The sequence below is a fragment of the Triturus cristatus genome, chromosome 3_1 (assembly GCF_964204655.1).
Source record: "Triturus cristatus chromosome 3_1, aTriCri1.1, whole genome shotgun sequence".
In the NCBI taxonomy this organism is placed as follows: domain Eukaryota; kingdom Metazoa; phylum Chordata; class Amphibia; order Caudata; family Salamandridae; genus Triturus; species Triturus cristatus.
The window spans coordinates 204301072-204313411 of NC_140583.1; the positions used below are offsets into that span (position 1 = coordinate 204301072).

The 12340-nt window shown below is 44.1% G+C and overlaps 1 protein-coding gene across 7 annotated transcripts in view; it reads left to right on the forward strand.

The window, feature by feature from the left end:
• Positions 1 to 12340, forward strand: part of TLN2 (talin 2) — a 1262084-nt gene that overhangs the window by 723050 nt on the left and 526694 nt on the right. For all 7 annotated transcript variants that reach the window (XM_085643650.1, XM_085643649.1, XM_085643651.1 and 4 more), the window contains one exon: positions 846 to 950. In XM_085643650.1, coding sequence (XP_085499776.1) covers positions 846 to 950 — 105 coding nt within the window. The remainder of the gene's footprint in view (positions 1 to 845; positions 951 to 12340) is intronic.

Below are 12340 nucleotides of genomic sequence, written 5' to 3' on the forward strand. Positions count from 1 at the left end.
CCTAGACTGCGAGCCGGCCTGCCATCCAAGTACATCCCGCTGAAAAGCTCTGGAGGTCCGACTGCCAGAGTTTCATCGGGAGTTGGTGGAAACCCAAGCCAGCAAATCCCCGGGAAAAAAAGCTCCGTAAAAGTTTCGAAGTCAGAAGGTAAAATCTTTGACCGAAGGGTAGCCGCTCCGGTCTCCATCGTATTCGACCTGAAACATTGACCTTGTTGCGGTCTAGCATGACAAGATGTCCCAATAGGTGCTATAGTGCTAAATCTTTAAAAATGCATACCTCCAGTCCCTAGATTGGATGTTTTTCTTCTTGGTGTCATTTTAAAGATAAACATATTTCCTATTTTTTAAATTGGTGTTGGATTTTTATTGTGTGTTGTGTCTTAATTATATAGTGAAATTGTTTTCAAATGCTTTACATACCTATCTTTGAAGTTAAGCCCGCCTGCTCGTGGCCAAGCTACCAAGGGTTGAGCATGGAAATAATTTTCTAAGACCTATTCTGAGGAGTAACTCTATTGAGATTCCTCAGTTCTCCTGTTCTCTCCTTATGTAGCCTCTTGGGAACCAAACACTCTGTTGCTTTCTGGACCTACAAGCTCTTCATAGACTATTTGCAGTCGGTCGAATGCTTCTGTAGTCACTTCCCCTTTACAAGTAGGTTCACCTTTATTCAAGATGACATGAGCTACCCTTTTGTCGATCAGTTGCTAAAAGTTCTCAAGACAACTCAGGAGTCCGACTGGTTTCAGTCACAATTCTCATGCTCTCCTTTCCTTTCCTTTTTCATTATGTACTGTGTGTTTGTTTACAGAAGCATTGAACTGTTTCTACTCTTATTCTAGGAACATAAAAACTGTGGTGAAATGACTGAAATTGAAGCGAAAGTAAAGTATGTGAAGCTTGCACGCTCCCTCCGGACCTATGGTGTGTCGTTTTTCCTGGTTAAGGTATGTTTTCATGTGGGGGGGCAGCCTATTGAAACATAACTGAGTAGGAAAATGGCCAAGGCCTATGCATAGTCACTGTAAACAGCAGTGTACATGAAGGAAGTCAGTACTTTACAATGTTGATTAGCTCTCAAAGATCAAATGAACGAGCGTCATACTTCTTAATAAACAAGTGTATCTCATATTAAACATTTATCTGATTTACAATCAATGGAAAAAATGACTTGTGTTGTCCAAGTTATGCATTCTTTGGTTTTGTTTCAGGTTACTCTGATAATGCACTTCTGGTTTGTGCACTGGATAAGATGATACCCGGTACCCTGACTAATAATACTTTGATGTTTCTAATGTGTTTTTCTAAATATCTCCTGTTGCCTAAAGTTGGGAAAAAGATGAGTAGTGTAGGTAACACTTTTAAAATTCATCAAATTGTATTTAGTGATCGTCAATCATTGTGGGAGGGCGCTTTACAACAAAAAATGTACAAATGTATAAGACATGTTAATGCGCTAAATTACAAGCAAGAGACATATGTCACATGTTTTGTTATCCACTGCTACTGAAAGAAACTTTAGCAGAAAACTCAAGGTGAAAATCCGATTGAATATTACATTGACTATTTCACATAGTGTTTTACATTTTGAGCTTTAATGTGCTTCCTTTTTACTGTTTCCTCATGGCACTGTCCTATACTATGAGCAATGAGTACCCAGGCACCTAGAAGTAGTAGAGCAAACTGCTTCTTAAATCTGTATACAGCTTTCCAACATATGTGTGTGTGTGTGTGTATGGGATCAGCCATGGCCTGTTTGCACACCTTCTCACGTGTAAGATTTATTTGGCAGTGACAGAAACAAGCCAGTGGAGGCCTTTTCATCATTTCAATCCATTGAATGTTCTTTGTTGAAAGAAAACAGTAACTGTCAGGCCAGTAGTTCGAGTCTTGGCCACACTGAACTTTATACCGTTCCTAAGAATTTAGTAGGACTGTGTATTAGATCAACAAAACTTCATAATACAGAAACTGAGTCTTCTTATATCATCAGTAAATGTTGGTTCGGCAAAGCTCACAGTACCACAGCTAAACTCCTAACCCTCCAGAGTTGTAGATGTCGGTAACCGCGAATATGACCACTCAGATTCCCAAGGAATATGTGGAAACCGTTCTAACCCAATTATTTGTCACTTTGGGATGCACAAAGTGTCACAAAGGAAAGTAGCAATAATACATTTTCAAATTTTCATTGAAAAGATCTAATCCTTGTAAAAAAAAAATCACGAGTTGTGATTATTAAGCAGATAAGACACATCATTGTTATAAGCATTATTAAATGGCGGAAAACACAAACAATTCAGCCATGTTAATTGTTACTAATGTTACTCCTATCTATCACAAATACCTCTACACTAGCGACAGCATGTCCGGATTACTCTTCTGCCAGAGCTGTTGGAATCATCTAACTGACACACCTTAGTATAATGTCTCGGGAGGCCGGCCTCAGTGCATTAACGAATGCACTCCGCCTGAGTGTGCATGCCTGCACACCTTTGCTTGCGCAGCTATCTTCCTTCTCAGGATGAAGGTCTGGACCTGCGTCTCAGTCACAGCAGCTGTCGTGATAACTCCGATGTAAAGTTCCTCTCACCAAATATAACACAGATGCTGTTTAACACAGATGCTGTTTAAATATTAAACACTAAGCTCATCGCATTGGGCCAGAGGCACCGAACAACATCTTTAGTTAGTCTGAAGCAAAAGAGCTGTCTCCTACGAGCACAAAATAAGACGAGGGCATCACGTTCTAATATGTATGACCCTAGACCTAACAGTACAGACTACAGGAGAGCAATCTCTGCCAAAAAATAAATGAGGGCATGTCACTTTCTCGTGTTAGTAAAAACATGTTAAAACCACGATTTTAAAAAGATGTTGTGTTAAAAAGGAAAGCTAAAATGAAGACTAAATGTAAACCAGCAACACAACTAGCCTTGCATCCTCTCGAAGGTTGTAAATTGAGTACCATAATTTGGGTAATAGTAACATCTGATATTTACTCCACATAGAAATGGCAGATGTGCATTTTATAAATTACAAGTTTTGGGTATTATTATTATTATCATTATCATCATCAGACAAGTCCACTGTACCCCTGGCTGTCTTCTTGATCAGAGGTTCTCCCCTGTGGTCAGCAGTGCTTCTCGATCTTATTCACTTAAAGAAAAGAGTTTTTACCTTGCCGTCTTGAGCCTGAAATGGACTCAAATCCAGGTATTCCTCCATGCATCCGGTTCATCATAGTTTGGTTGTGTCCCTGCTGGACCTCAATGGGGATAGTCACGTTTTTGAGAGAAAGAAACCCATGATCTTCATGGAGACCGGCGTGTGATGTGGACACCAATTGAGGAGAGGGAAGTCTCCCAGTTGGGTTGTGCAAGGATTGGCAGGAAGGCATGGTCGGAGGCGATGAAGGAGAAAATGAAACATTGAGGGGAGGCATGCTCTACAGGAGGCCTACGCTATGTGTATTGTTTAATCGGTAGAATACAAGCACCATTGAGTAAACCTGGCAATGCGTAGACTCTGGTATAAAGGGGTCATCTTGATCTTCAGATTCCAGGGAAGCATAATCGGCCCCATAAGATTTGAAAGGGAGGGAGATGTCTGGGGTATCAAAGGAGTGGTTGAAGTTCTTCAAGAAAACAGAGAGTGACCAATCCAGGAAACAGCCCAGTCCTCACACTGGCATTCTTCTATTTTTCCTTCTTTCTCTGTCACTTCTTTTCATTCAGATTAATGTTGGCTGCAAACGGAACCAAAAGTAAAGTACTTTGAGGAGTAGTTAGTTGAACATTGAGGAGGTTAGAGCCTCCAGAATTGGTGTGGGGCTGTTGCAGGCAAGATCACGTTAATGTGTAAGGTTCTGGTGATCTTGTCTGTGTGGATGTAACTACTATGATACTTGGTGTACCTCGTACGTAAGAACTGAGCTGCAGAGGAAGGAAATGGTGGTAATGCTTTGATTACTTACAGCAAATCTTCATTACTAGTAATCTTACTTTTCCTTGTCACTGTCCTTACATTCCTGCCTCTCTGGTCGATTTCAGGGCTTCAAATTTGAAAACTTGACATCAGCAGAAGGCATGGTTGATTTGTTTTTTGCACATTAAGTACTGAAGGTGTTCTGTCCGCAGGAAGACATTTCATCTTAAGTAAAGACTGTGATGTGTAAGAGTAGGATGGAAGTATTAAATACCATCTTTTTCAAACTCCTAATCATCCAATGTTTTCCGGGTCATGTGAACTGTGGCTCAATAATGTCTTAATATGTTGCTTCTGTGAAATCATGGTGCTTCTTGTCGAAGTGTCTTATTCACAGTGGGTTCCTTCCTAGCCTATTTTGGTGGTAGAATCATTCACCGCCATTGATACGCGTTCATTGCCACTCCAGACCCTGATGATGTTGCCAACTATTGGCCCATCTCTAATGTACCCTTCATAGGCTAGATCACCGAAGAAGCATTCTACGCTCAACCCACATCAGTACTAACCATACCCTGCATGACTGGTAATTTAGCTTCAGATCACACTGCAGTATAGAGACCACTACCTTACACATCATAGACAATGCCCTTCTGATCACAGATGAAGCGGACTTCTGCCTCCTGATATTGCTGGACCTCTCAGCTGCTTCGACACAGTTCACCATCCCATCCTCACCCTGGAGTCTCGAATGGGTGACAGTGCCCTTCACTGGCTGTCCTCCTAGCTTTCCAGTCGACACCAATTTGTTCACATGAGCACCTTCACATCCCAAAAGATCACTATCACCTGTGGAGTGCCCCATAGTTCCATACGGCTTCCTGTCATCTTCATACTATTGATGGAGCCCCTCAGGGCTCTTCTCACAGATAACAGCATCAAGTGTTATCAATATGCCAATGTTACACAGCTCTTCCTGAAAGACTTCTATACTCCAGACATCCAGTGCCTCAAACACTGCCTGCAAGTCATACAGACCTTGATGTCTGTGAGTACCTGAGGCTCATTCCAAACAAGACAAAATTCCTCTGATCCACCAAGAGCAACAAGCAAGACATAGTACAAACATGGTTCAATATCATGAACCTGGAGAACTTCAAACTCTATTTTAGATAAATGCCAAGTCACTTGGCATGACCCTGGACCCATCACCCTCAAGGAACAAATTGCCAAAAAACAAAGCCTACCTGGTACCAGCTTTCTTTTCTAAGGAAAGTGAAAGCATTTCTTAAAGAAAGCAACTTCAGAACTGCTGGTCAAATAGTCTCGCATCTGGATGGTGGTAACATCTAGCTCCATAGCCTCCCTGAATCCACACTGATATCCGCATAAGGGCAACCTATACAGAATGTCTCAACCGAAGCTGGAAGAAATATGATCACATCCCCCCCATCTTGATGGAACACCGCTGACTCGCAGCTCCCACACCATCTTAAAACTAGCAGCATCATTTATAAAGCTTGCAACACGCTCCAAATTTCTGGTAGCTCTTGGAGCACCCGCAGCTAGGCCACCATTAAACTGGAGAGCAAGAAGTGTAAAAAAGACAAACCTAGCCAGCAGAATGTTTGCTTCCGTGCCCCCAGGACCTGGACAACATCCCCAGACCCATAAGGACCTCCCCAATGCTGATCCAAATTAGAAAAGAGATGAACACTCACCTCTCTAAACAACGCTGCATCACAATGTAGTAATAATCCAATAACCTGCCACTGTTACTCACTGTATGCTGGCTTTTGACCCTGTAGACTGCTCCAGTGCCTTTTGGCTTGGTTTGTGCTAAACAAATACCAATACATCCATACATACTTGAGGAGGAAGCTGGAACACATTTGCACAAGACTTTTTTTCCACTTTGTTAGGTTTCCAGCCAGCCAATCATTGCCTCTTCTGTTGTGTCACACGTCGCTGCAATAGCAGATGGGGTTGTTGTCCATGGAAGTCGCGATTGAGACTGGGGCCCACAGAGCGCCCACCTTTTAGTGATTGCTAGAGATGGCTTCTCTGTGACAGCAGCACTTAAAAACAATCCAGCTACAGGAGAAGATTGAGGCAATCTTTCAGTGCTGGGGCCTCTTCTGCTGTAGATGTGACGCACTCCACTCCTAGCAACACATTGGTCATGGCTGATGCCCTCCTCCTGTACTAGCTTTCAGCAACATATGGAGAAATCGGAGTCTTAGCAGGTGAAATTGTTGGTCAGTGGCATATTGTTTCCTAGTTTGCGTTGGATCCAGCTATGTGAATGTCGGCTCCTAGGCTCTTAGGGTTTAATAAGAAAGTAAATGACTTGAGGCCCTGCAGGCTGTATGTCTTAAGTGCTCTATTACAGATTAGGGTGAAGCACGGGTTACACTCTGAGGGGAAGGGGCTACACTTCCTCGTGGCTATGTGCAGGGAAAAGAGGGTACAGAGTTCAGGTCCCTCATTTGTCGCATCTCTTGGGTATGTGTCTTGATAAACACGTGAAAAAGGAGATGAGTGTTCATTTTGTTTTTAAGAATTTCTCATTTTTCTTTTCTTTTTTTTCATGCTTCTTCCTTTGACTGGAATATCCACCAGGTGTTTTGCCCCGTCGTGGCATGCATGCCTGGGGCTTTTAAAAGGCTGAACTAGACAGAGGCAAGAACTCAAGGCCTGAGATTTTTTCAAGGCTGAAAATAGAGACGAGAACACAAAGTCCCTATTTAATTTATTTAAATAAAAATCTTAGATTGCGCGTTCCTCATCACATTTTCTCTCTAAAAATTATAATTGCCAAACCTGGGCCCGTTCCCAGAAGCCTTTTCTTTTGTGCATGGGTACTTCGTTCTTTGGCTTAGAGCGGAGTGCAGAGTGATTTACGAAGGTGTAAATTCGATACTGTTCAATACTCTAAGGTACCTTTACTTAACTTGGGAATGCGTTTTCCAGGGACAAAGCCATGCTAGCCCAAACAGTGTCGTAAAAGCAGGCAAATATGTCTATTATTTCACTGGTGAAGTGACTCGTACTCGTTTGGCCTCCGTGTGTAGCAGCTGTTTAAGAATCTTTAAACTAAGCCCCTGGCTAGGTCCCATTGTCAACGCGCAGCGCAAAGAATGCGATGCATTCATGAGGTTGGGGATAAATTACAGTTGTAAGTATATATACTTCTTCGAAGATTTATCATGAAATAGCTCGAGATCTTATATTTTACTTTGCTGAGGGTTCTTTCCTACCCCTTTAATGGTAAGCCCTGTGCTGGGATGGAAACGTCTGCTGTATGGCGATGGACGTGCACCCCTGCCCGGCGTAGGACGTGTACGCCTGCCCGGCGATGGATGTCTACCCCTGCCCGGCGATGGACAATACCTGCATCCCTTGTGCTGATGTTTAGTTATGGACAAAGACTAATCATGTGTGTGCACTACCACCTAGGCCTGTCTCGTGGATTGCGATCTTGTTGGACTGGAAAGCTTTACCCTGGGAGTTGTAAAGGGCCACTGCCCTTACCCAGAGTTAAGTAGCATAAGCGCAGTGGTGGCAGCACACTGTTTTTGTAATAGTGACCACTAGAGCAAACAGGCCTTTTTTAGAGCCGACAGGACTACTTACATTTCTCATTGGAGTGGGGTTCATTGGCCCATTCATGCAAAGTTCTGCTGCTGTGTGCTCAGCTCACCCTTGGCCTACATAATGTTAGCTGGTAGCGCTGTGCAGTGCTTGTGTGTGCATGTGCATGCTGTGATAAATGTGTTTCTGTGAGTGGTACAATGCATTAAGGTTTGTGTGTTCCAAACTGGAAGCAGACAGTCTTGTGGAAGGCATGTGAGGAGCCATACCGGACAGATCTTGCCTGCATTCCTGAGAGCTGTGGGACACACACACACACACTGGAGTAGGAATTTAGACTGTCTGGTGCACTTCAAAAGGGTTCTTTGATTCCGAAAAGGGTTCATAAGGAATAGGGCTAGGGCCTTTGTAACATTTTGATGGGCCTCTGTATCAGTGAGTCTGCACCCAGGCGTAATCTTCTAGTCACTTCTGTGGCCTGTGTTGTGGGGCAGTCAAGGTTAGAGTCACTCCTACGGTGACAGACTGCTTCCTGGACAAAGGACAGGACAGAGGAGTGGGCACTCCAAAGTGGACAACCCCCACAGCATGAACTTCAAAGACTGGGACACTAAAACACATCTGTATCTGGAAACAGGCTATAAAAAAGGGAGCTTCAACCTCCCAAAATTGTCAAACTGGACATTCATCATTGTGGGGAAATTCAGCATGACGTGTGTCTGCTGTGGCCAGGCCTGGGAACTAAGGACTGCTGGTCTTCCTGCTGGGTGAGGGTACATCACCTAGGAGACTCACAGCCACTCGCTCTGGAGCACCAGCATCTGCCTGCAGAGACCTGAGGACCCTGTGATTAAAGGAGTGCCTGGAGGGAGCCAGATCCAGCGGGGATCCTGTTAGGTGGATCCCTGAAGCAGAGTGTGAGATTTTGGTCCGTGTTGAGGACCAATGCATCAGTCAGCTCGACCCCTGTATGCCAGATGGGAGCCGCTGTAAAGATAAAGGGCCGTTGCCTGAGGCATCGCTGTGTCAGAAAGCCGGCGTCACCCTGCGCAGTGTTGTGACCTGGCGGGCCAAGGCCTTCAAAAAACATACAAATTTTACTAGACCTTCAGGTCTAGTGACTTAAATAATCTACCCGACCTATTTGTAACACTCGTGACCCATAAACCCGTTTCAAATGATGGGAACATGGGAACTATTTTAATTAATTGAGCCACCATTTTCTTCATTATCACATATGAGAGCACCTTCAAATGTGCGAGTTCAGCATGTCTGCTGTAGAAAAAACTATTTTGTTTGATTTAATAGGCTAATGTTTTTTCCATATATAATACAAAATCTAGCCACAGATGTGACGTGACCCCTGACTTGCATCTTAGTTCATTGACAGCATTGTCATCAAGGCGGGGGCAGGAATGTTTCTCAAATCATGTTTAAAAAAAATATATCACTTTTAATAAATACATAATTAAAGCATGAAGTGGTAGCACACTGTCATTTGTAATGAGCAGATTTTACATTGAAATGGTTGGAAATTTTTACTGATGAAACTATATAGTGTACAAACAATAATGTTTGGAAATAGAGTTTCTGCAAATGTGTGTCATTTGCGCATCACCAAGTAAAGTTTTCTGGTTTGATTTGCTCCTAATTAACTCTTTGTTTGCATCACACTACTTAATTACAAAAAAAATTATTTCATAATTCCTGATAGATTTTGAAATATTTGTCATATTTATTAACAGGCTAGTAATTTAAATGTTATGTGTTATCAAAAATAACTGACCTCTTCAGACAGCTCACTTGACAAAAACCTCTAACTCTAGTAAGAGAGAAAAAAATGAACTCCATTTTCCAAGCAGCAGTTAGTAAATAGACAAACTGACCTTTGACCTCTTTCCCTGAACAGACAGCAAATGTGTCAAGATAAAAACAAGATTTAATGGCATCTTTATTGCTCTTTAATTTCTGAATGAACAGAACACCTGCTCCTTTCCAGTTTAAGTTCACTCACCAGATGGGACTAGTAGGTGCTAAAAATATCTCGACCGCGTAAAATATTACTCGCAATTGTGAGATTTTTCGAGGCCTGTGGCCGTCACCTCGACTGTGCTGTTCACTGACCCTTGTATGCCAGGTGGGGGTCACAGTGAAGAATAAGGCCGGTTGTCCTGGTGCATCGCTGTGACAAGAAGTGGGGTGTCACCCTACACATTATTATGATCTGGTGGGCCGTTGCCCTATGTGTGCTGTTCGCCATCCCTGGGGGATTCGGTGAAGATTAGGAGCCGTCACCCTTGCCCATCACTGTGGCAAGTAGGCCGTCGCTGAGAGCAGTTTTGTGACCCTTGAAGGCCATCTCCCAGTGTGCGCTGTTTGCGACTCCCATATGCCAAATGGGGGCTGTGGTGAAAAGAGGGGGCCTTCGCCCTAGAGCAATGTGCGACAGTGAAGCAGAGCATTGATACGATCACATGAGCGCTGAAGCACCTGAGACCAGCCGCCAGACTTAGGAGGAGGACTTATCAAGCGGTTCGAGAAGCATCGCGGATGTGTGCGGACTTACCCACCGCATCCAGACTTCGAATCACTGCTGTACCGCTGCTCCAGTGTGAGTGGGCAAGGCTGATTGCTAGGCCACAGAGCCTCAGGGGTACTTGCTGGGACGAAGAGCGCGATGGCGCTGAGACCCTCTGACTATTAGCATCTGTTGTATATCTCCTAAGACCTGTTCTTGCCAGTGGGGCCTCATCTCAATGTTGCCTCATCTGAACGGAAAATAACCACCGTCCTCAGAAAGGTAGTGGGACTTACCCAAATAACGCTCGAGTGAAGGCCTTGGAAAACGGTGTGTATTATTTGTTAGTATGCGTAGTGTTTCACTTTGTGTTCCTATATACATAATGCTTATTTTCATAAAAGCAAGTATCTAGTTGGACATTTATTTATTGGGGTTGCTGAGTCCGTTTGTTAATTGTGAGCCTGTGCACCCCTTGCACCTATCTACACCCCCCCCCCCCCATGAAAAGCCTTGGACTGCTCGACCTGCGCTACCACATAGAGTCAAGGGCTGCAGGGGTGGTGCTTGGCCCATTTACTCCGAGTCTATAGTAGATCAGGCCCCAGGGCACCAGGAGTTGGGCACAGTAGCTCATGCCGAATTCTGTTTTTTATCATTCTCGAAATGTGCCTTCTTGTGAGTCTGTGGCCCGGCACTATGGGTTAGGCCTCGTGATCTCCAGCAGGCAGCTGCTGCCCTATGTCTTCTTTTCATGCCATGCAGGGCTACCTCTGCTGTTCCGCATGCTTATGTCTGCCACTATACAGCATAAGGAGTTGTAGAGGGTCAACACATAACACACAGGACTGGGCACGGACAGGAATAATGAGAATAATAAATAACTTTCAGGTAAAGAATACACAGAAATATGAAAATATGTGAACTGAACTATCTACTGAATCTACTAATGAATATTAAATCACATATTCTTGCCTCCCCCACACTCCCCAATTTTCAGATTTTTCATCTGCGGTTCCGACACTGGTTGCCTTGACAATGGCCTTCTTCTGTATGTCTGATCTCTTCTGTTTATCACCATGGCATTTCTGTTTGTTTGCTACTGATTGCTCGTTTTTCTTTGGTTCCATATGATCTCGTTCTCGTTTTACCTGTGATTCGTGTGGTCTAGTTAAAAAACAAATGTCAGGCCTTTGTGAAGAGCTCACCGCTGCTGTTTACAAAGCCTGTACTGTATAAAAAACATGGGTAGTATAAAAGCGGTTTTGGCCACTCCCGAGGGGCGGGAAGGCTTATTCAGAATTGTGACCTAGGAAGCACATTTCCCTGGTCAGTAACACCTCTAGGGCTGGGAAGTTTCATTTCTCTAGTTTGCGTCCGTCCTTTGATCGCCATCACTGCTCAGGGGTTGGGGATCGACCCCTTTCTCCAGGATATGACTGATTACTTCAGTCCCCAGTCGTGGCGGATTATGCTGGCGGGGGGTGGCCGGCTGGTGATCAGATGTTTCAGTATCTAGGTGACTGAGGACAATACATTTTGGGCGGCTGGTCTTCCGCATAGTTACGAAAGGCTGCGTGAGACCTTTCTCGCAGCTTCCTCCGAGCCTGGGGCAATCCTCACCTTCGCCATACGTTGAGTGTCCAATAGATGTAAACACCTCTATAAAGGCACCCATTTATGGTCATGCCCAACCGCACAATTATTCAGGAACTGGGGGCGTGGATGGGCTCCCTGTAGACCTCACTAGCCTCTGTTTTAGGGATACTAACACTGGGTCCACCAGGGTTTAGTCTGCCCTCTCGTCATGCTTATTCGCTGTGTAGGCAACCAGCTGGGTTCTGAACCATTTTCTAAAATGTTGTGTAGGACATCCTTTCACAAAGTTTATTCCCAAAGAAGCTAAGAATTTTCAAACCTATGATCTTTGGGTCTAAATGTTCAAAGTGAGCGAACGCATTCACGCAGTTAAATCCGACAAAAACAAATGCGGTACACTATGTGCAGAAGACGGGTGGGCGAGGCCTATTCTAATGGCCCTTACGACAGAAGACACCTTTCTTGACTACTTGTGCTGTTTAGGGGTACCAGGGTCCATTCTAGGTTGATGTAGACTCCAATGGTTTCTTTACCAACCTGGACAATATTGGAACATGTTCGAGTTCTGATGGTCTCAGCACTAAAAGCATCTGTAGTCCCGCTCGTGGAATGTCGGGGTTTAGCTTGCACGAGTCGCTGTCATCCACTTGCCAACAAAGATCCTAGAGTTAGCAATATTTTTATACTTCTATCCACATG